General features: G+C 47.9%; 1 protein-coding gene across 1 annotated transcript in view; it reads right to left on the reverse strand.

The window, feature by feature from the left end:
- SHANK3 (SH3 and multiple ankyrin repeat domains 3) overlaps positions 1-23,375 on the reverse strand; it is a 658,681-nt gene that overhangs the window by 199,616 nt on the left and 435,690 nt on the right. The window contains exon 12 of the mRNA XM_074942807.1: positions 8,846-8,959. Within this exon, the coding sequence (XP_074798908.1) occupies positions 8,846-8,959 (114 nt within the window). The remainder of the gene's footprint in view (positions 1-8,845; positions 8,960-23,375) is intronic.

The following is a 23,375-nucleotide window of genomic DNA, read 5'->3' on the forward strand; positions in this document are numbered from 1 at the left end:
TGCCCTACAAGAAGCAGCCCAAGGCACAGATGAGTTAGTACCACACCACGTTCGCCTGATGTCCACTACCTCAGATGCCTTGGCCCCAAGCTGCCAGCACTCCCCCACCCCACTGACTCAGAAGATCACCACAGTTCATAGATGAGCTACGGCAGATGCGGTGCCCAGGAAAGTTAGAACGCTGGTAGCACACCAGGTATTCTGAATGCCACACAAACAACTCTGACAGGATTTCACCACTGCAGTACAGGAGGCAAAACAAACCTCCTCCTCCTCCACGATCAGCGACACGGAATCAAGGGCAGCAGAGTTATTTTGCATATTGAGCCCGCTAATCAACCCACTTCATAGCCTAGGCACCAGACCCAGGCATCTCCTGCTGTGAAAAGCTGTCAGTATACTTTGTTGATAAGAACAACTGAATACCCATGAAAATAGGAAAGAAAGTTCCACCCCTCAACAGTGAATATTACCTACCCCACGACCCCTGTCTGGGTTTGGCCCCATTACACATGACAAAACTCAAGAAACTCTGAAAAATATCCCTGCCACTACCTGTGGAAAGGATCTATTCCCCTCCTGGCTGGTGGAGGACGGTGAAGAACAACGACATCCACGACTAATGGAAACAGCCAATGCCTCCTTCAGAGCAATGCTTCTATCCAACACCTTCAAATGCGCAATAGTTCACCCTCTCCTCACGAAGCCTTGCTCAGTCATTAAGTTCTCTCAAACGACCATCTGTCGCTAACCTTCCATTCCTGGGCAAAATAACTGAGAGAGTCCTAACCACCAAGCTCCAGCAAGATGTGACATCAGCCACCATCCTGGATACCTCCCAATCAGGCTTCAGACCAGGGCACAGCACAGAGATGGCTCTAGCAGCGCAAGAGAATACCCCCCTCATAAGGCCAGGGATAGGCAAGTGCTCCATGCACGGGGTGCTGGGCCTCTCTGCAGCCTCTGACCCAGGAGACTGCAAGGCACTGCTAACTCACCAACATGACACAGCCAGAATGAAGGGCCCAGCACCGCAGTGGCTCTAGTCTTCCTCTCCAGAAGAGCGCAGAAGAGTGATGGGCAAGCGCTCCTTGCCTGCAGAGCGGTCCATATTGTCTACTTCTCTCCAGTATCCACATGAGAACTGGGAGACAGTGAGCTGCCAACAGCATGCCCATGACACTCAACTCTACGTCATCTTCTTCACCGATGCAACGCGGCCATTACAGACACGTCTGAATTCTACAAGAAATCAGCTCTTGGAGAGAAAGCAGCTGGCTCAAGCTGAATGCAGGTAAAACTGAAGTGATGCTGGTTGGGAAGGAGAAAGTGCTTCAAAGAACTAGCTGGGACACTGTCCTCACCGTCCATTGAAGTTGCACAGCCCTGACTTGTCTAAATGGTGTGAAGTGCTGGGGTCCTGTTTGACTCTTCACTAAGCTGGGAAACCGGGTAGCATCTGAACCTAAAACCCAGCTTTCTTCACCTTCTGGGTGAAAGATTGCTAGGAAACTTGTCCCCTCCTCTCAAACAAGGAGCAGGCCACAGTAAAACATGCGTTTGTTACCTGGATCATTGCCACTCACTGTGCATCTGAAGCTGAATATGAAGATGATGCACCAGCTCCAGATGGTACAGAATGTGCCTGCCTGCCTCCTCCATGAACTAGGCCACCATGAGCACATCCAGCCTGTGCGCAAGTCCATCCACTGGGCTCCCCGTCAGTTTCAAATGTGAGTTTAATGTCTTGGTTCTAATTTTCAAGGCAATTAATGGAACAAGCCCCAGACATATTAAAAATCAGCTTCCATTCTGTGACTGGCCACACCAAATTTCAATCTATGAGCCACCATAATGCTGCGCTCCCCTGGGAAAACACAGGCACAAAGCGCAGGACAAAGCATGTGACAGCTGGTACAGGTCCAGAGTCTGACTCTCTTTCGGAAAAGCTGCAAAACCTTCTTCAAAAAGGCTTTTACATCATGGCAACAAAACTCACATTAGCACCCTCAATTCTACCGCTCAAATCCCAAACCAACCAATCCCCCAAAGTCAGCCTAAAGCCCTCCAACCCAAAGTACATAGGGTTCTTTTAATAAAATAAATTTACAAGCCCGACCCCAGTCAGAGTCTTTACCCTGGAAAGGGAGGTGCGTCAGAGGCCCCAGAAAGGCCTCTATGGACTTCGCTATTGCTCTAGTGTTTATGTGGGAGGCGCTTGGGCACTACAGTGCTGTGCGGCAGCATAAAACCCTGAGAGATGGGCAGCAGCAACACCTCTTTCTGCCGGGGCGCGAGCTGCCACCCAGCCCTTGTCTGCTGGTGATGGAACCCCAGGCTCACTAGTGCAGCCTTGCTCCATCCCCAGACTTTCAATGATAAACCAGCCAGGACAACCACAAACAATCACCACCACTGGGAGAGACAAGAGGAACAGCACAACAGACAGAGAGCCACCCTGTCTCTGAGGGAAGCCACAAGACCGTTCCTGTGTAACAGGGAGGGGAAAAGCACTTTAGCCTTTCCCGGAGAAGACATCTTGGGGAGCAGGGATGTTCTCTTGAAAAAATGGATCCTGCTTCCTGGGAAACCACCCACCTCTGCCACAGACTGAACCTGTTTGGGAGGTGGGTGGGGGAAGAGAGATGTGCTTGGTTAGATAGGAAAGGGGACCAGTCAGTGTAGGTGCAGGTTTGGGTTACGAGTCTGTTTTGTAGCATAACCAGGTTTCCACCCCTCTCTCACCTCTACTTAACCCTTACACATCCGATGAAGTGAGCCTTAGCTCACGAAAGCTCATGCTCAAATAAATTAGTTAGTCTCTAAGGTGCCACAAGTCCTCCTGTTCTTTTTGCGAATACAGACTAACACGGCTGCTACTCTGAAACCCTCAACCCTCCAGTCTTTCTTAATGAAATGCACTTTTGTTTGGTTGTCAGTGCTCACACATGCTGTGTGTCAGACAGCAGCAATGATTTCAGGTAAAACTGGGCTACGCTGCTCCTTTGGGGGCAGAGGATGTGGATTTCTGTGAGGAACCAGTCTCACGAGCTGGATCTCACAGGGAACAATTCAAAGGGACTCAGGTGCCCCTCTTGATAACCTGTAAGGCAAGGATGGGGCTGGCCTAGCCCAGAGAAGAGTGCCTGAGAGTTTGGTGGTGCTAAGGAGCTGGCACCCAGCCAGACACAGGCAAGGCTACCTTGCATGAGAGGCAGGGGGTAGTACAGTGACTCACAGTCCAGGGTACCTGGATCATTTTCTAAGAGACAGGCTCTGGCTCAAACAGGAGTTAATTCAGGGAAATCCTACGACCTGTATTATACCATAGTCAGACTAGATTAATCACAAGGATCCTTGCTAGCCTGAGAATATACGATGCTGTGACTCTGTGCTGTAATAAATCAGCAGGTAGAAAATAGCCACATGACCAGAAATTGTTCTCACATAGCTGTGCAGCATGTGAGATTTATTACCTTTCAGAAAAGAGCCCCTGGACTTTAGCCATGCAAGTCAGCAGGGCACATTCCCCAAAAGTACAGAACCCTGGAAAGAGGTGGACAGGAGCAACCTGTTGACAGTTCATTCTCACAATTTCTGCCTCGGGTAGGGTTTGAATTTACATTGATTGCATGGGTATAGCGCAGGTTCAATGACCACAGGTATTATGTCTCCCAATCCCCTTCGTCATCTTGCTGCGCATGCTCCTTTCAGTCTCAGCACACAACTGATTGCAAACCCCATTCTAGAGAGCTGAACTCTTCCTTTAATAACTTTGTGTTGCTTCCTCAAAGGGACAGTGGGTGCCGTGCACTAGCTGAGGCAAGGGCTAAGTGATGGACAAATCTGGGCCAGGGTTTGATCCTCAGATCTATGCAAAGAAGTTGTCAGAACCTGCTGATTTTGTAAAATACTGTTTTTCCCCCAGCGATCTATATCTCGGGAACTATTTGCTCAGATAAACCCAAATTTGGACCATTCACCCTCCCACGAATCACAGAACCTTTCAGGCCACTCTGCGTAAGCATGCTGAGTTTAGAGAACCTAGGAGAGGCATCTTTTAAACAGAAAGTCGTGCTCAACCATACAGAGGAGCCAGCACTGCCCAAAAATCGTAACTGGGTATGCTGCCTCCAGAGTGCCCCCTTGTGGCCTGTGGTGGCTCTACAGCAGCCCTGCATCAGTTTCCCCTTCTCAGGGCTCCTTAAGAGCTTCACACAGTCCAAGGTATTCAGAACCGATTCCCCCTGCTGGGTTGTTGTGACAATTAGTCTCTAACTTTGGCCTGCTTCAGAATTTAGCATGGAAAGCAGGTCAAGGTATTTTCAATAAAAAGTGTTATAAACAGGTGCAAGACAACCAGACAGACTAAATTAGTTCATGTTAATAGAATTCAAGGATTGTACTGAACTCATGCTTGGTAAAAACAGAACAAGACATGGGATCAGAAATTAATTAACCCAGAATTAGTGTGTTGGATATTGGGCCTAAATGGAAGACAAACTAATGAGGGAAGGGGCCATTCCAGCCATCACTCCCTTTTGAGGTCTTAAAAGAACAAAAAGGACTCAACAGTCAACAGTGTGCCCTTGTTGCCAAGAAGGCCAATGGCATTTTGGGATGTATAAGTAGGGGCATAGCGAGCAGATCGAGGGACGTGATCGTTCCCCTCTATTCGACACTGGTGAGGCCTCATCTGGAGTACTGTGTCCAGTTTTGGGCCCCACACTACAAGAAGGATGTGGATAAATTGGAGAGAGTCCAGCGAAGGGCAACAAAAATGATTAGGGGTCTAGAGCACATGACTTATGAGGAGAGGCTGAGGGAGCTGGGATTGTTTAGTCTGCAGAAGAGAAGAATGAGGGGGGATTTGATAGCTGCTTTCAACTACCTGAAAGGGGGTTCCAAAGAGGATGGCTCTAGACTGTTCTCAATGGTAGCAGATGACAGAACGAGGAGTAATGGTCTCAAGTTGCAATGGGGGAGGTTTAGATTGGATATTAGGAAAAACTTTTTCACTAAGAGGGTGGTGAAACACTGGAATGCGTTACCTAGGGAGGTGGTAGAATCTCCTTCCTTAGAGGTTTTTAAGGTCAGGCTTGACAAAGCCCTGGCTGGGATGATTTAACTGGGAATTGGTCCTGCTTCGAGCAGGGGGTTGGACTAGATGACCTTCTGGGGTCCCTTCCAACCCTGATATTCTATGATTCTATGACTATGGGGAAAAGAACACCTAGAAAAACTTGGAAGAACAGATGGAGAGTACTGATGCAAGCTCCACCATTATGGATGTCCTCACCACCACCAACACCTCGTGGGGCCCTGGATCGTCTCCGAGGAATGTCCTGAGCAGCTTCCTGTCCCACTGAAAGGGACCCACATGACATCACCACCCCAGATGAATCCCAACCTCCCCCGCAGAAAAAATGGGTTTGGACTTTGACAGCAGCAGCAGCAGCTCCACCCATCTCAGCTAGCGTCTCTGTTCCCCACAAGGACAGTTAGCACCATCTGAGGGACTGTCAAACCAGGGGCTTTCCCTTCTAAGACTCTCTCCAGATAAAGTGAGAGAGTGGGATACAAATTCAGTGAGTGAATTTGTATCCCACAGGTGCTACAATACCTAATGAGGGTTGGACTAGATGACCTCCTGAGGTCCCTTCCAACCCTGATAGTCCATGATTCTATGATTAAAGGGGGCGGGATCAAGGGAGGCTGTTCCAATGAAAGTGTTATCTAATACTTCACATTTCAAAGGCTCCCCTTTGGCCTTCTCCATACCACCCCAGCCCTTCCCTGCTCTTCTCAGCAAGAGGAGCCGCTCTACTGGGAGCTCATCTGCACCAGGACCCTCCCTTCCCCAGCTCGCCCCCTTTCTACCCTCTGGCTCTAGCTCTCCAGCATGGAGACATCAGTGGCTAAGTCCCTCCCCCGTTGCCCTGCCTTCAGCCCTCTCTAGCCCTGAGAGATCAGCTGGCAAACCCCTCTTGCTGCTCTCCGGCCTTCAGCTTTCCCCCAGGCAACAGCTACAGCTTCCTTCAGGGACCTCTTCTGATCTCCAGCAGCTCTCACCTGCTAATCATAGACTCATAGAATAATCTCTTACTCCCAGGCAGCTCTCACCTCCTGACCTTCTTTTAAGGCCAACTGGGGTCAGCTTACCACAGGTGCACTGGTCTCTTCCCTCTTAAAGAGAGAGTGTCATCCTTTGACACTTCCCCAGTGGGTCTGTGGGTGCCATGCACTAATTGGGATAAATATCAAGCAACTGGGGGATGCTCAGAGCCTTGGTTTGAGCCCCACCTGTGCAAAACACAAAACACACACACAGCCAGGCAGAATCTGTGGGTTTTGTGAAACGGTGTTTTTGGAAACATGCATGTCAGGAATCCTTGGCTCAAACGAACCCAGATTTGGCTCACTAACCCTACCCGCACTGCCATGAGGCACAGCAAACGCCAAGGCAAGGGGAGTAGGCATATAGATTTTACCGCACTTCCAAAAGTCGACCTTTGAACATTCAGAGTTTCTCAACCTGAACTCAAGTGGAGCTGGCACTCCCGTAAGCTACTGCACGAAATGAATCAGCAACCGCTTTGCTCTGCTCAGGTGTGCGGCACGGGACAGTCCTAAGATGGGACATTTGAGGAAGAACAGGGGAAGGATGGCGGGAACGAGCCACACACTTACAGCTGCAGTATACGAGACTCAGAGCGAAGTGGCCTACTCCTACTGAGCCAGGACAGCCCCTGGAGATGAAGACAGCCTGAAACAATGGTTCTGAGGCACGCAAACTGCTCCATTCATCTCACGCCCCCACCCCAGTGAGGGCACTTGCTAGCTGGTGCAATGCCCCAAGCATGCCCATTCTCAGCTCCATCTCAGTGTGCTCAGTGAACCTCCCACACAAAGAAGCAGGGCTCCCATGGAGAGGGGCTCCAACCCCTCAGAGTGTCAGCCTTCACCCTCCTGGGGCAGGGAGAGGGGCTTAGACAGCCTCGATGGGCAGGAATCCTCAGCTGACAAGAGGGGGCAGGGAAGGGTCCCAGTAACACATGGCAACAGGAACAGAGGTCCCATGGGGCAGGCCTCCCAGTCCTCATCACACACACACACACACATTAGGGGAGAATGTGGGCCTGACATGATTCCCCCCCATGCACCCTGCAACCCAGCCCCATATCACTCCTCCAGTGTCCCTCTGCCCACGCAACCCCATTTATTCCCCTCCCCGCAAAAGTTCATGTCATTAGAATAGTTTCAGCACCTCCTGGATTTCCGCTCTACTCAGACTACACCCCCCATCATTTGCTAGAGGCAGCGTATAGCAACAGGTCCACGTTACATTTTCTGCCAAGGCTGGGTTTGAACTTGCAGTGCCCAACAGTAGCTTAAGTCCAGCCACAGCATGCTCCTAAGCCACTCAGGTCACGTGAAAGCTGGCTGGCCTGAAACTCTTGGCTAGTCTTTCTTCACGCATGCGTTGCAGTCTGGTGTGGGAGTGTTTAGCATGTGCTAACACAGAGAGCTAAACTCTTCCTTTAATAATGTTTCTACTTTGTTTCCCCCAAGAGGCTGTGGGAATCTTGCACTAGCTGGGACCAAAGTCAGGCAACTGAGATTGAACGGGGGAAAATCAGAGCCACAGTTTGAGCCCCTGGTGTGTGCAAAAAACACTGGTAAAATCTGTCAACCTCCAGAACCGGTGCGGGGAGCTGCACCTCAGGAACCCCTCGCTCAAGTGACCCCAAATTTGGATCACTCCCCCTAACCCATGCCCCCATGAGGCATACCACATTCCAAGGCAATCTCAGTAAGTGTGTGCATTTTAGCACAATTAGAAGAGTGACCCTTTGAACAGAAAGGCCTTCTCAGTCTGAACTCTAGTAGAGCTGGTGCGCCATACGAGCCTTGCAGGATGTTCATCAACAGTGCAGTCCATGGGCACTCGAGGACTCCATGCCAGCGCCTGCCACGGCCCTCTGCACAGAGTCAGCAAGCTGCCTGTTTTACACAGCTGTTGGAAGGGTTCTGCCATGACCACATCTCCTTCCCAGAAGGCCCTCCCCACACATGGAGCCTCTTTGGAGGATCAGATGTAACTTGTGTCTTTTTTCAGATGTATGGAAAGCACCAGATGGACTGGCCCCTTGCTAGCCACTCGTGCCATGCTAGGTGCTGTTCCAGGAGGCCAGAGCTTCCTGAGGTGAGCAACTGCTCACTACACCAGTGTCTGCACATGGCACTGTAGAAGGCACTTGGCAGGGGAAGCAAACCAGCTCCATGTCACTCAGCCGCTTTGCCTTCAGTGCATCTTGTGTTCAAACGGTGTGAGGAAAGCACGAGATGCACATGGCTTCCTGCACATGGGAGTTGGCTTCCTGCACAAGCATAAGCTGAGACCTGATTAAGGGGACAGGAGCCCCAGGCCGTATCACACCAACAGCCACTGCTGAAAGCGCTACGGCCACTCCTTTGGGGACATCTGAACCATCTCAAATTTGGCACCCAAAAATCAGTGGTAGGATTTGAAGCCGTTGCCCTGTATGACTAAATAATGCTCCCACAGGGCGGCAAGCACATAGGTCACGACGCTGCAAGTAGGAACTCTGGACTGGGAGCAGCAAGAGAATCAGTGACAAACTGACTCGACTGTAACTTCTGCTATTTTGTGGGTTTCAGTTTCTGGGCTGGGCACCCAGGGCAGAAGATGGGCAGCCTGAGAGTTTTGTGTAAGTGGACATCAACCAGTCTGAATTGATGGGGGCTGGACGTGGCTGCCTTGCAGAGGAAGCACTCAGCCCAGCATCTGAGACAGTTGCCCTACCCGAGCAGGGAAGCTTACCTTGCCGTGGATCATACTGTCGCATCTGCACTTCCTCAACGCATTCTGCCGGGAACCAACCGGTCCGTCCTTTCACGGTTCCTTCCCAGAAGCCACCCTCACCAATACTGAGCACTATGGAAAGAGAAATGGGCAGAGATCAGAACAGGGAGAGGGGCACTGCAGGGTACAGAATTACCATGTCCAAGTGCACGGTCTGTGGACGTGCACAACCTGGGAAAGAAGGAGCCACCTAAGAGCCCTCGGAAAGGGCTGTCTTTTGTCCTTCCAGCCGTCTCAGTTAGAAAGTGAGAGACCTGGGGTGCATGCAGCGAAACGCTTGGAGAGAGAGCCAGGAGCATCCACCCCGTTCACAGGAAGCACTGGAAGGGAAGCCAGTGTGTTCCAGACGTCAGAGACTTTTTGCTGTAGCTCACGAAAGCTCACGCTCAAATAAATTGGTTAGTCTCTAAGGTGCCACAAGTTCTCCTTTTCTTTTTGGAAACAAGGTCTCAACATCATGACTGTGTTGACTTTGCAACTTCAGATGTCTCCTGCAAGGCAGGGAAGTACTGCCAGTACTTTACAAACAGGGAAACCGAGGCATGGAGGGGACAGTGGCTTTGGGAAAATCAAACAGCAAGTCAGTATCAGAGCTGGAATTAGATCCCAGGAGTCTGGTGCTCCCAGAACTAGAAAATGCTGAGTGCATCTTCCCTGCAGAAAGAGGCGATGATGTGAACTTAGGCTAGCTAACTCAGGTTAGAAGAGCAGTGAGGAGCCTGGGGCTGAACTCAAGCTGCTAACCGGAGTTCAGACCCGAGTGGCCTTGTCCTCGCTGCTCTTTTAACCTGAGTTAAGGTACAGCTTAGATGTCTTATCTACTATCAGGACACTTCAACATCAATGGCAAAATCCTCCCAACCCGTGAGGGCTAACTAATAACCTTCCCTTCCCAAGTCACCCACTCCAACAGCCCAGGAAAAGAGAGGAGCCTTGAAACAGTTCTGGAAGACTAGGCCAAGGGCAGAAGTGAATTCCAGAACCAAGGGTCCTTCGCTGGCATCTTGCCAGCAGCCTTTTCCTAACTAAACCAGGGCACTGGTCGGCTGACACCTCACTGATTCCCGTGCATTACTGCAGCAGCAAAGGCCAAAATCATGAAAGGTTTATAGGTTGAATCCATCACCTTTCATGACCTCTAAAAGTGACTTTGGAGCCAGTGCAGATCGCAGAGCAGTGTCATGCTCCCAGTCAGAGGCTTTGCGAAGCATTCTGCACCAGCTGCAGAGTGCTCTGCGGGCACAGCACCACAAAGGCCATGCCCAGCCTTAAGGTGAAACACCTGGATCACTGTGGGGAAGCCCCAAATGCAACAGGGGTGAGCAGCAACTTTACAGCAAGCACAGCTGGTATGAACTGCTCTCAGGCACTGCTGCTCTCAGGGCACTCAACAGGACCCAGAGGGCTAATCTGAGTAACAAAGGGCAGGCAAAAAGAGGGAGGTCCTAGAATCACCACCCCAGTCTCACCCAAATGAAGCCCAAACCAGCTCCCTCTCACCCAAACCCCAGGCACTCAGACGATCCATCACCTTCACCATCCAGGCCCCAGCAAATGGAGCTGTAGGACTAGTTAGCAAGCCCACGTTGCCTTGGTGAGGCCAACCCTTAACTGCAGGCTGAGCCGGAGGAGTAAATGAACAGACCCTGCACCACCCCCAGGAATGAGAAAGAGTTGCCTGATATTGCCCCAGGTGAAGAATGGAGAAACAGACTCGTGGGGCACGGTGGACAGATCCGAGTCTGATCACTGGCAGGTGGAGCCAATGAGATATTAAGGAATAGATAATACTGATGTATTTCCGCGTGGCATCTTCTGAGCCACACAGGGTATCTACACTGCAAAAAAGGTGTGTTCTTAAGTCCGATTAGTTAACCTAGGTTAGCTACCTCAGGTTAAAATAGTAGCAAAGACATGTCAATGTGGCTTTAATGAGGGTTTGCAGCTCAAGTTAAAGCCTGGTGGGGAGCCAGTGGTTGAATTCGAGCAGCTGGTGCACGTTAAAAGCCAAGCTGCCATGTCTTCTCTATTTTAACCTGAGTTAGCTAAAGTGGGTTAAATAACCTGATTTAACACACAACTCTTTTTGCTGTGTCAACATAACCCTAGACAGGGACTATCACCTCCTTGCTCCATGATGCAAGAACTCTGCATATGCCGCACAAAACTGCAATCGTCTTTCTAAATGCCCTATTTTTTATTACAGCACCCTCGGGTGGGCTGGGCATTTACAGAACAAACTCTCCCAAGACCTGACAGTCTGAGGGCTTATTGACATGCAAAGTTAAACCAAGTTAGCTAATGGTATGAATTTAAAGTGCAGTACTTAGACTCAGACTTTAAGGCCAGAAGGAACCATCATGATCTAGTCTGACCTGCTGCACATTGAATGCCACAGAAACTCACCCACCCACTCCTGTAATAGACCCCTCACCTCTGGCTGAGACACTGAAGCCCTCAAATCTTGATTTAAAGACTTCAGGTTACATAAGAACATAAGAACGGCAATTCTGGGTCAGACCAAAGGTCCATCTAGCCCAGTATCTGGTCTTCCGATAGTGGCCAACACCAGGTGCCCCAGAGGGAATGAACAGAACAGGGAATCATCAGGTGATCCATCCTCTGTTGCCCATTCCCAGCTTCTGGCAAACAGAGGCTAGGAACACCATCCCTGCCCATCCTGGCTAATGGCCATTGATGGGCCTGTCCTCCATGAATTTATCTAGTTCTTTTTTGAACCCTGTTATAGTCTTGGCCTTCACAACATCCTCTGGCAAAGAGTTCCACACAGGTTGACTGTGCGTTGTGTGAAAAAATGCTTCCTTTCTTGGTTTTAAACCTGCTATTAAAGCCTATTAATTTCATGGGGTGTCCCCTAGTTCTTGTGTTATGAGAAGGAGTAAATAACACTTCCTTATTTACTTTCTCCACACCAGTCATGATTTTATAGACCCCTATCATATCCCCCCTTATTCGTCTCTTTTCCATGCTGAACAGTCCCAGTCTTATTAATCTCTCCTTATACGGCAGCCGTTCCAGACCCCTAATCATTTTTGTTGCCCCTTCTCTGAACATTTTCCAATTCCAATATATCTTTTTTGAGATGGGGCGACCACATGTGTATGCAGTATTCAAGATGTGGGCATTCCATGGATTTCTATAGAGCCAAGATGATATTTTCTGTCTTATTATCGATCCCTGTCTTAATGATTCCCAAATTTCTGTTCGCTTTTTTGACTGCCGCTGCACATTGAGTGGATCTTTCTGAGAACTATCCACAATGACTCCAAGATCTCTTTCTTGAGCTAATTTAGACCCCATAATTTTATATGTATAGTTAAGATTATGTTTTCAAATGTGTATTACCTTGTATTTATAAACATTGAATTTCATCTGCCATTTTGTTGCCCAGTCACCCAGTTTTGTGAGATCCCTTTGTAGCTCTGTGCAGTCTGCTTTGGACTTAACTAGCTTAAGTAGTTTTGTATCATTTGCAAATGTTGCCACCTCGCTTTTTGCCCTTTTTCCAGATAATTTATGAATACGTTGAATAGCACTGGGTCCAGTACAGACCCCTGGGGGACACCACTATTTACCTCTTTCCATTCTGAAAACTGATCATTTATTCCTACCCTTTGTTTCCTATCTTTTAACCAGTTACCAACCCATGAGAGGACCTTCCCTCTTATCCCATGACAGCTTACTTTGCTTAAAGAGCCTTTGGTGAGGGACGTTGACAAAGGCTTTCTGAAAATCTAAATACACTATATTAACTAAAAGAACGTGGAGTCCTTGTGGCACCTTAGAGACTAACCAATTTATTTGGGCACTGGATATGCAGAGAGAGATAGCAATGGGATTGTTGCAAAGATTGGTTCCTGGGTTAGTGTTTCAGTTGTGTGGTGTGTAGTTGCTGATGAGTATTTGCTTCAGGTTGGGGGGCTGTCTGTAAGCAAGGACAGGCCTGTCTCCCAAGGTCTGTGAGAGTGAGGGATTGTCCCTTTAACAAAGCCCGTTGCCAGCTCTGTCTGCATATCTATTCAAGGGACATCATCATAGGACCTAACCACATCAGCCACACCATCAGGGGCTCGTTCACCTGCACATCTACCAATGTGATATATGCCATCATGTGCCAGCAATGCCCCTCTGCCATGTACATTGGCCAAACCGGACAGTCTCTATGCAAAAGAATAAATGGACACAAATCACACACCAAGAACTGCAATGTTCAAAAACCAGTCGGAGAGCACTTCAATCTCCCTGGACATTCAATAAGAGACTTAAAAGTGGCCATTCTTCAACAAAAAAAACTTCAAAAAACAGACTTCAACGAGAAACTGCAGAACTGGAATTAATTTGCAAACTTGACACCATCAAATTAGGCCTGAATAAAGACTGGGAGTGGCTAGGTCACTACAAAAAGTAATTTTCCCTCTGTTGATATTCAGCCCTTCTTGTCAACTGTTGGGAATGGGCCACATGCATCCTGAATGAATTGGCCTCGTTAGCACTGACCCCCAACGAGGTACGGCAACTCCCATCTTTTATGTGCTGTATATTTATACCGGCCTACTGTATTTTTCACTCCATGCATCTGATGCAGTGGGTTATAGCCCATGAAAGCTTATGCCCTAATAAATTTGTTAGTCTCTAAGGTGCCACAAGGACTCCTCGTTATTTTTGCTGATACAGACTAACACAGCTACCACTCTGAAACCAGCCACTATATTAACTGGATCTCCCTTGTCCACATGCTTTTTGCCACACTCAAAGAATTCCAGTAGATTGGTGAGGCATGACTTCCCTTTAAAAAAACCATGTTGACTCTTCAACAAATTACGTTCACCTATGTGTCTGACAATTTTGTTCTTTACTAGAGTTTCAACTAGTGCACCCGGTACTGAAGTCAGGCTAACTGGCCTGCAATTATCAGGATCACCTCTGGAGCCCTTTTTAAAAATTGGTGTCACATTAGCTATCCTCCAGTCAGCTGGTACAGAAGCTGGTTTAAATGATAGGTTACAGACCACAGTTAGTAGTTCTGCAATTTCAGATTTGAGTTCCTTCAGATCTCTTGGGTGAGTATCATCATCTGGTCCTGGTGACTTATTACTGTTTAGTTTACCAATTTGTTCCAAAACCTCTTCTAATGACACCTCAATCTGGGACAGTTCCTCAGATTTGTCACTTAAAAAGAATGGCTCAGGTTTGGGAATCTCCCTCATCCTCAGCTGAGAAGACTGATGCAAAGAATTCATTTAGTTTCTCCACAATGGCCTTATCACCCTTGAGTGCTCCGTTAGCATCTCAATCATCCGGTGTCCCACTGGTTGTTTAGCAGGCTTCCTGCTTCTAATGTACGTAAAAAAAAATGTGCTATTACTTTGAGTCGTTGGCTAGATGTTCTTCAAATTCCTTTTCGGCCTTCCTAATTATATTTTTACACTTCACTTGCCAGAGTTTATGCTCCTTTCCATTTTCCTCAGTAGGATTTAACTTCCACTTTTCAAAGGATGCCTTTTTGCCTCTCACTGCTTCTTTTACTTTGTTGTTTAGCCACAGTGGCACTTTTTTGGTTCTCTATGTTTTTTAATTTGGGGTATATATTTAAATTAAGCCTCTATTATGTTGTCTAAAAAGTTTCCATGCAGCTTGCAGGGATTTCACTTTTGTCGCTGTACCTTTTAATTTCTGTTTAACTAACTTCCTCATTTTGGTGTAGTTCCCCTTTCTGAAATTAAATGATATCATGGCGGGCTGCTGTGGTGTTTTCCCCATCACACGGATGCTAAAATGTATTATATTATGGTCACTATTAGCAAGCGGTCCAGCTATATGCACCTCTAGGACCAGATCCTGTGTTCCACTTAGGACTAAATCAAGAATTTAGGTTACAGAGAACCTCCCACGTACTCTAATTCAAACCAGCAAGTGACCCATGCCTCGTGCTGCAGACTGGTAAAGGGGAGGTCTCTGCCAGTCTGACCTGGAAGAAAGTTCCTTCCTGACCCAAAATATGGTAGTGAGGCCCCTCAGCATGTGGGCAAGACCCACCAGCTAGACACCTGGGAAAGAATTCTCTGTAGTAACCTCTGAGCCCTCTCCATCTAGTGTCCCATCTCTGGCTATTGGAGATATTTGCTAATCAGAGTCACAGATGGAGCACATGCCATTGCAGCCAACTTTTCATTCCATCCCCTTCATAAACCTAACAAGCTCAAGTCTTGAAGCCAGTTCGGCTTTTTGCCCCCACTGCTCCCCTTGGGAGGCTGCTCCAGAATTTCACTCCTCTGGTGGTTAGAAACCTTGGTCTAATTTCAACCCTAAACTTGTCAATGGCCAGTTTATACCCATTTCGTCTTGTGACATCATCACCCCATAACTTAAAATGGCACCTCTCCCTCTGTGACATTCTATACCTTGGGGGAGCGTACTGTAGCCCCCATATTCCTCATTTTCATAAAATCATGATCTTACATATAAAGCAGGCCTTGTAAGGGATCGGGAAAAGGTTATGATCTGCTGAAAGTAATTTCTCTGTCCATAGATGTGTATCGTTGATGTGTATGAAGTTATGAAAATTGTGTTGTATGGTGGTCACTAAAACATGCTGGAAGTTGGGGAATCAGCCAGATATTCGCTCCCCAGAAGCAACAGCAAGGAAAGTCACCAACGCCCAGGCTGGGTGTGAAACAGCCCATCAACAGCCATTGTCCAGCAAGGGAGCTACAATTCCATGACTCACCTGCATGAGGCTACACCAGGGGAATTGCTCAACTTTGCCTGGAGACTCAGCAATGGCCCCCAGACATGCCTGGACTTGTGTTTTCCAAGCACATGGACTGAGAGTATAAAACAGACAGAGTGGACACATACTGGGCCGTTCTCCTGCCCCCACCTATGCTGCAAGTGACCAAGACCTATGCTGCAAACAACCTTGAGCGGATCACTGCAGACTACGTGGCTCTGGGAAGAAGGATAAAGGAGCTTGAGGCACAAGTGGTGTTCTCGTCCATCCTCCCTGTAGAAAGAAAAGGCCCAGGTAGAGACCGTTGAATCGTGGAAGTCAACAAATGGCTATGCAGATGATGTTGGAGAGAAGGCTTTGGATTCTTTGACCATGGGATGGTGTTCCAAGAAGGAGGAGTGCTAGGCAGAGACGGGCTCCACCTAATGAAGACAGGGAAGAGCATCTTCGCAAGCAGGCTGGCTAATCTAGTGAGGAGGCTTTAAACTAGGTTCACCGGGGGAAGGAGACCAAAGCTCTGAGGTAAGTGCGGATGTGGGATACTGGGAGGAAGTATGAGCAGGAGAGCGCAAGAGGGGAGGACTCCTGCCTCATACTGAGAAAGCAGGACGATCAGTGAGTTATTTTAAGTGCCTATACGCAAATGCAAGAAGCCTGGGAAACAAGCAGGGAGAACTGGAAGTCCCGGCATAGTCAAGGAATTAGGATGTGATTGGAATAACAGAGACTTGGTGAGATAACTCACATGACTGGAGTACTGTCATGGATGGATATAAGCTGTTCAGGAAGGACAGGCAGGGCAGAAAAGGTGGGGGAGTTGCATTGTATGTAAGGGAGCAGTATGACTGTTCAGAGCTCCAGTATGAAACTGCAGAAAAACCTGAGTGTCTCTGGATTAAGTTTAGAAGCGTGAGCAACAAGGGTGATGTCATGGTGGGAGTCTGCTATAGACCACCAGACCAGGCGGAAGAGGTGGACGAGGCTTTCTTCCGGCAACTAACGGAAGTTACTAGATCGCAGGCCCTTCTCATGGGGGACTTCAAATCACCCCAATATCTTCTGGGAGAGCAATACAGTGGTGCACAGACAAACTAAGAAGTTTTTGGAAAGTGTAGGGGACAATTTCCTGGTGCAAGTGCTGGAGCAACCAACTAGGGGCAGAGCTCTTCTTGACCTGCTGCTCACAAACTGGGAAGAATTAGTAGGGGAAGCAAAAGTGGATGGGATCCTGGGAGGCAGTGACCATGAGATGGTTGAGTTCAGGATCCTGACACAGGGAAGAAAGGAGAGCAGTAGAATTTATTTAGAAAAGCTGGATGAGCACAAGTCCATGGGGCCGGATGCTAAAGGAGAGTGCTAAAGGAGTTGACAGATGTGATTGCAGAGCCATTGGCCATTATCTTTGAAAGCTCCTGACAGTTGGGGGAGGTCCCAGATGACTGGAAAAAGGCTAATGTAGTGCCCATTTTTAAAAAAAGGGAAGGAGGAGGATCCGGGGAACTACAGGCCAGTCAGCCTCACCTCGGTCCCTGGAAAAAATCATGGAGCAGCCCCTCAGGGAATCAATTCTGAAGCACTGAGAGGAGAGGAAAGTGATCAGGAACAGTCAGCATGGATTCACCAAGGGCAAGTCATGAGTGACTAATCTAATTGCCTTCTATGACAAGATAACTGGCTCTGTGGATGAGGGGAAAGCAGTGGACATGTTATTCCTTGACTTTAGCAAAGCTTTTGACATGGTCTCTCACAGTATTCTTGCCAGCAAGTTAAAGAAGTATGGGCTGGATGGACTATAAGGTGGATAGAAAGCTGGGTAGATCGTTGGGCTCAACGGGTAGTGATCAATGGCTCCATGTCTAGTTGGAAGCCAATATCAAGCGGAGTGCCCCAAGGGTCGGTCCTGGGGCTGGTTTTGTTCAATATCTTCATTAATGCTCTGGAGGATGGCATGGACTGCACCCTCAGCAAGTCTGCAGATGACACTAAACTGGGAGGAGAGGTAGGTACGATGGAGGGTAGGGATAGGATACAGAGGGACCTAGATAAATGAGAGGATTGGGCCAAAGGAAATCTGGTGAGGTTCAACAAGGACAAGTGCAGAGTCCTGCACTTAGGACGGAAGAATCCCATGCACCGCTACAGACCAGGGACTGAATGGCTTGGCAGCAGTTCAGCAGAAAAGGACCTGGGGGTTACAGTGGACGAGAAGCTGGATATGAGTCAACAGTGTGCTTTTGTTGTTAAGAAGGCCAACGACACTTTGGCCTGTATAAGTAGGGGCAGATTGAGGGACGTGATCATTCTCTGTCTATTCAACATTGGTGAGGTCTCATCTGGAGTACTGTGTCCAGTTTTGGGCCCCACACTACAAGAAGGATGTGGAAAAATTGGAAAGAAACCAGTGGAGGGTAACAAAAATGATTAGGGGACTGGAACACATGAGTTATGAGGAGCGGCTGAGGGAACTGAGATTGTTTAGTCTGCAGAAGAGAAGAATGAGGGGGGATTTGATAGCTGCTTTCAACTACCTGAAAGGGGGTTCCAAAGAGGATGGAGCTAGACTGTTCTCAGTGGTACCAGATGACAGAACAAGGAGTAATGGTCTCAAGTTGCAGTGGGGGAGGTTTAGGTTGGATGTTAGGAAAAACTTTTTCACTAGGAGGGTGGTGAAGCACTGGAATTGGTTACCTACAAAGGTGGTGGAATCTCCTTCCTTAGCTTTTCAAGGTCATGCTTGACAAAGCCCTGGCTGGGATGATTTAGCTGGGGATTGGTCCTGCTTTGAGCAGGGGGTTGGACTAGATGACCTCCTGAGGTCCCTTCCAACCCTGATATTCTATGAGTCTATGAAGACTCCACTATAGGAGATTGGTCCAGGTTTAAGGAACAAACCTGTATATTAAGGACTGCAATATCCAGTGGGGTGAGAAAAACTGCTTAATCTAGTTGCTGCCCAGTCTAATAGGGTTGAGAGTTTAGACTGCCTGCTTATATTTTATTTTGGTAATCACTCTGACTTGTGATGCTTTGATTTATAATCAGTTAAAATCTCTCTTTAAGTTAATAAATCTGGTTGTTTATACTACCCGAAGCAGCGTGTTTGGCTTGAAGTGTGTTGGAGGCTCCCCTTGGGAGAACAAGCCTGGTGCATATCAATTTCTTTGTTAAATTGACAAACTCATATAAGCTTGCGGCGTCCAACAGACATAACTGGACACTGCAAGGTGGAGGTTCCTAGGGTTTTGTCTGGGACCGGAGATATTGGCTCGTGTCATTCGGCTGCAAGTAGCTGGAAGCAGCTTACATGCCAGAGGCCGTGCGTGAACAGCCCAGGAATGGGGGATCTCACAGCAGAGCAGGGTAAGGCTGGCTCCCAGAGTCAAGGATTGGGGTGACCTAGCAGATCACCTGTCCAGATAACACCAGAGGGGAACGTCACAGCCTCCCTGGTGTATTTACAGAGAGCAATCATATCTCCTCTTAGCCTTCCTTTGGTCAGGCTACACAAGCCAAGCCCCCTAAGTCTCATCTCATAAGGCAGGTTCTCCATTCCTCTTATCATCCTCGGAGCCCTTCTCTGTACGAGTTCCAGTTTGAATTCCTCTCTCTTAAACATGGGACACTAGAACTGCAGACAGTATTCCAGATGCCGTGCCTTGTACAATAGTAATAATTTCTCTCTTTTTTTCTCTCTCTCTCTCTGCTGGAAATGTAATCCTGGGATGCACTGGGTGAGGAATTAGCCTTTTTCATGGCCATACTGCATTGCAGCTCAGTCCTCCTGTGATCGACCAATACACCAGGTCTTTTTCCACCATTACTTCGAACTGGTAAATCCCCAGCTTAGAGCAAAAAACTCTCGTTCTTAGTCCCTCTATGCATGACCTTGCACTTTGCACCATTAAATTTCATCCCACTTCTATTACTCCTGTTTTCAGGGTCATCCAAATCTTCTTGTATGTGTAATGGGGTGCACGGCATGTCCCTGCATATCCAGCCCCTTGACCCTCTCCTCACTGACTCAGGGACACTCCAAGCTGGTGCAACATCTGTGATCTTTATTTGTCCATTTCCCATCACCAGTTTCCTACTACATACAGGCAATTTACAGTGGCTTGACCTAACACAGGCCTGGTCAACAACAGGGTAGCAGGCTCCTATCTCTCCCTGAGCCTCCCTCCCCTCCTGGTCTCTCCCCCGCCCATTTCACTCCCTTCCTCCCACCCTTATAGCTCCTGCCTACTGAGGCTGGCAGATGCAGTCAGTGATTAGGCAAACCTCGGCGATTTACCCAGCCCCAGTCCATTCCCCCTGACTGGGGCTCGGGTGGCAGGAGCTAATTGAGGCTCCCCAGCTGCGCCCTGCCATAGTCAGATATTCTCCATATTGGAAACACCTCCCAACTTTGTGCATCTGCAAAATTTTGTGCCAAGATCAATAACGAAAACCTTAATGAAGACTGGTCCCAAGACCGATCCCTGAGGAACTCCACTAGTAACCTCCCTCCAGCCTGACAGTTCACCTTTCAGTATGACTCATTGTAGTCTTCCTTTAACCAGTTCCTCAGCCACCTTTCAGTTCTCATATTAATCCCCATCTTCTCCAATTTAACTGATAATTTCTCATGTAGAACTGTATCAAATGCTGTACTGACATCCAGGTAGATTACACCTACTGCACTTCCTTTGTCTAAAGAACCAGTTATCTTCCCAAAGACAGATCAGCTTGGTCTGGCTGCTGGCAAAATCTACGTTTTGTAAAGCCGTGCTGTATTTTATCCCAGTCACCGTTTACCTCTATGCCTTTAATTACTCTCTTGCCAAGTTTGTCCTAAGACCTGGCATACAACTGAGATCTACCTAACGGGCCTGTAGCTTCCCGGATCCCTTCCCCACTCCCCCTTTCTTAAATACTTGTACCATATGTGCAGTTCTCAAGTCACAGGGCACAAGCCTGAGTTCACAGATTCATTAGAAATCCTGACTGCTGGGCTTGCAATCAAAGCCCTGGGCAGAACTACTTTTAATCCTGCCCCTGCTATCATGGCAGCAGGTCCTATGGGACCCCAGTCCCGCTGCAGGGCTCTGTACTATCCTGCCAGGGCTCTGCTTGCAATTGTATGTGCCAATTCCTCTAATATTCTTGCACAGAGATTAACTGCCCACCCCGCTCCCCAATTTGGTCGCATTAAGGTGTCTGAGTGTGGCTTCCACTTAGGATGTGGTAATTTTTACTTCCATATCCTTGTTTCAATTAGCCACCCTGCCACTGACCCCAAATTTCCTATCACCCTCATTAAAAACTGGAGCAAAGTATCAATTTAGGTGTTGGGCCATGCCTAGATTATCTTTAATCTCCTCAGTGGGCCCATATGGCTAAAGCATCTTTTACTGTTGGTTTTAATTTCCTTTGCAGGGTCCAACTCTGCTTGGCTGTTGGCAGTTCTCACTTTATCCCTACACTTCCTGACCTCCAAGAGGCAGCTTTCCTTGCTGATCCCTCCCTTCCGCCACTCCTTGAAGACTCTCTCTTAATAACCTGTTTGAGATCCTTGCTCATCTAGTTTGGTCTGCAACCCTTCTCTAGGAGATTTCTCCCCTTTCTTTACAATCCAGGCTCCTGACAGTTTCTGCAACTTTAACCTAAAGTAATGCTAAGCCTCCTTCACGGTCAGATCCTTAAGTCTTCAGCCCACCCAGTTCCCCTAACTAATTCTCATCATTTTTTAAGTTTGTCCTTCTGAAAAAATAAAAAAGGACCCTAGTTGCAGATGTATTTTTGTTTATCTTTCCATTTAGTTTGAATGGAATCAACTTAAAATGAATTAAGCCCCCATGTGAACACTCATTCCCAAGTAAGGTTGCCTTAATTTGCTTCTGAAACTAAAGGGAACTAAGATCACTTTACCTCTGAAGGACAGCACCCACACAGCAGTTTAAAGCACTTTGAATTCACACCTGTAGTTAATATGGCTTAACTCAGTGATCCTGGGTAGACATGGCCTCAGTTTCACCATGGCATCACTAGCCGGGTGTATGCATGTGAGGAAGGAGAGGTTTACAGGAGTGTGATCACAGGGCTGCTCACTAGCTGTGTCACTCTGCTCCCCGCTCTCCTGCTGGGCCAGTCAATCCCAGCACACTGGTTCTTCCTCCCATTCAGTATTTGGGCTTTGTGCACATTCACTGTGTTATTCAAGCTGAATCTGCTGTTATTTCCTCCCCTTGCAATTAACCTCCCTAGGGTCCTTTGTTTTATTTTGCTGTCATCATGGGAGCAACCGCGCCTCCCAGCTGAGGTGGTAAAAGCCTCGTGAAGAAAGTGGCTTCTCTCTTTTCCTGTCCTGAGACAGCACTTCCCCAGCCTAGCCGCTTTATCATGCCCGTCCCCATGCCTGGGCTCTCCCAGGCCTATGCTGCACCAAGGAGAAAGTTGCAGCACGGTCTTCTGGAGAGCTTGCCTTCTCAAATTCCAATCCACCTCCTGTACCCCTGGGTAACCATCGCCTCCAGGACCTGCCGACTCTCACCTCCTCCGAATACAACACCCTGGGAAGAGTTTAGCAGCTAGAGTTACTATTAGTTAGCATCATTTCTGTGCCCTTTACCACGGTGCACGCCTGTCATTACATAACGAAAACCACTATTAGCATAACTTATAAATTAATGCTGCCCTACCCGAATCCGCACAAACCGCACGAGGAAGAGGCTTTGTACTGCACGTTCTAATGATGCCCAGCCACTGGTTCCTATAGAGAATGAATAGTTCAGCCTGTTCTCTGCTCTAGAGTTTTCCTTGTTAGGGGCCCAAATGACCCCAGCCCCTCCAATTTTATTCACAGATTCCAAGGCCACAAGGGACCACTGTGATCGAGTCCAGCCTCCAGTCTAACACAGGCGATAGACCTTCCCTGCAAAAATTCCTAGAGCAGATCTTTTACAAAACATAGCCAATCTTGATTTCAGTGACGGAATATCAACCACAACCCATGGTAAATTTTTAATGGTGAGGGTAATTCATGCCTTACTTCCTGTCTGAATTTTTCTGGCTTCAACTTCCAGCCACTGGCTAGTGTGATCCCTTTCTCTGCTAGCCCAAACAGTCTATTATCTAATATTTGTTCCCCACGTAGGTACTTGTATACTGTAATCAAGTCACCTCTTAACCTCCTCTTTGTTAAGCTAAATAGATTGAGATCCTTGAATCTATCAAAAAGCAGGTTTTCTCATCCTTTAATCAGGCTTTCCTGATTTAGACACTAGAAATGGACACTCATCTTGAGAGGAACTGATCATAGAACTAAAAAATAATGTTTGTCAGACACTCCGTTTCCTTCCCCAGACCTGAGGAAAACCTCTGTGTAGCTCGAAAGCTTATACCTTCCATCAACAGAAGCTGGTTCAATAGAAGATATTACCTCATCTACCTTGTCTCTAAAAATTAATGGTAACTTAGGTGCCAGGAACCATGATTCAATCACATTTATAATGTGCAAACAGAATAGAGTCCAAACCAGTGACTGACAGATAAAGTACCAACTATATGTGTTGTGACAAAGTTCCTCCTCTACCTTGGCGGATCTTGCGCTTATTGGCGGATTTGCTCGCCTTGGAGCTTCACGGCAGCCCTCAGCTTGGCCGTTTTTCTGAACTCACAGTCCAGGTCAACTCCTCCCGTGTCTGACCAGGAGTTGGGAGGATTTGGGGGGAATCGGGCCTGCCCTCTACTCCAGATTCC

This window comes from Natator depressus, chromosome 1 (genome assembly GCF_965152275.1).
Source record: "Natator depressus isolate rNatDep1 chromosome 1, rNatDep2.hap1, whole genome shotgun sequence".
NCBI lineage: Eukaryota > Metazoa > Chordata > Testudines > Cheloniidae > Natator > Natator depressus.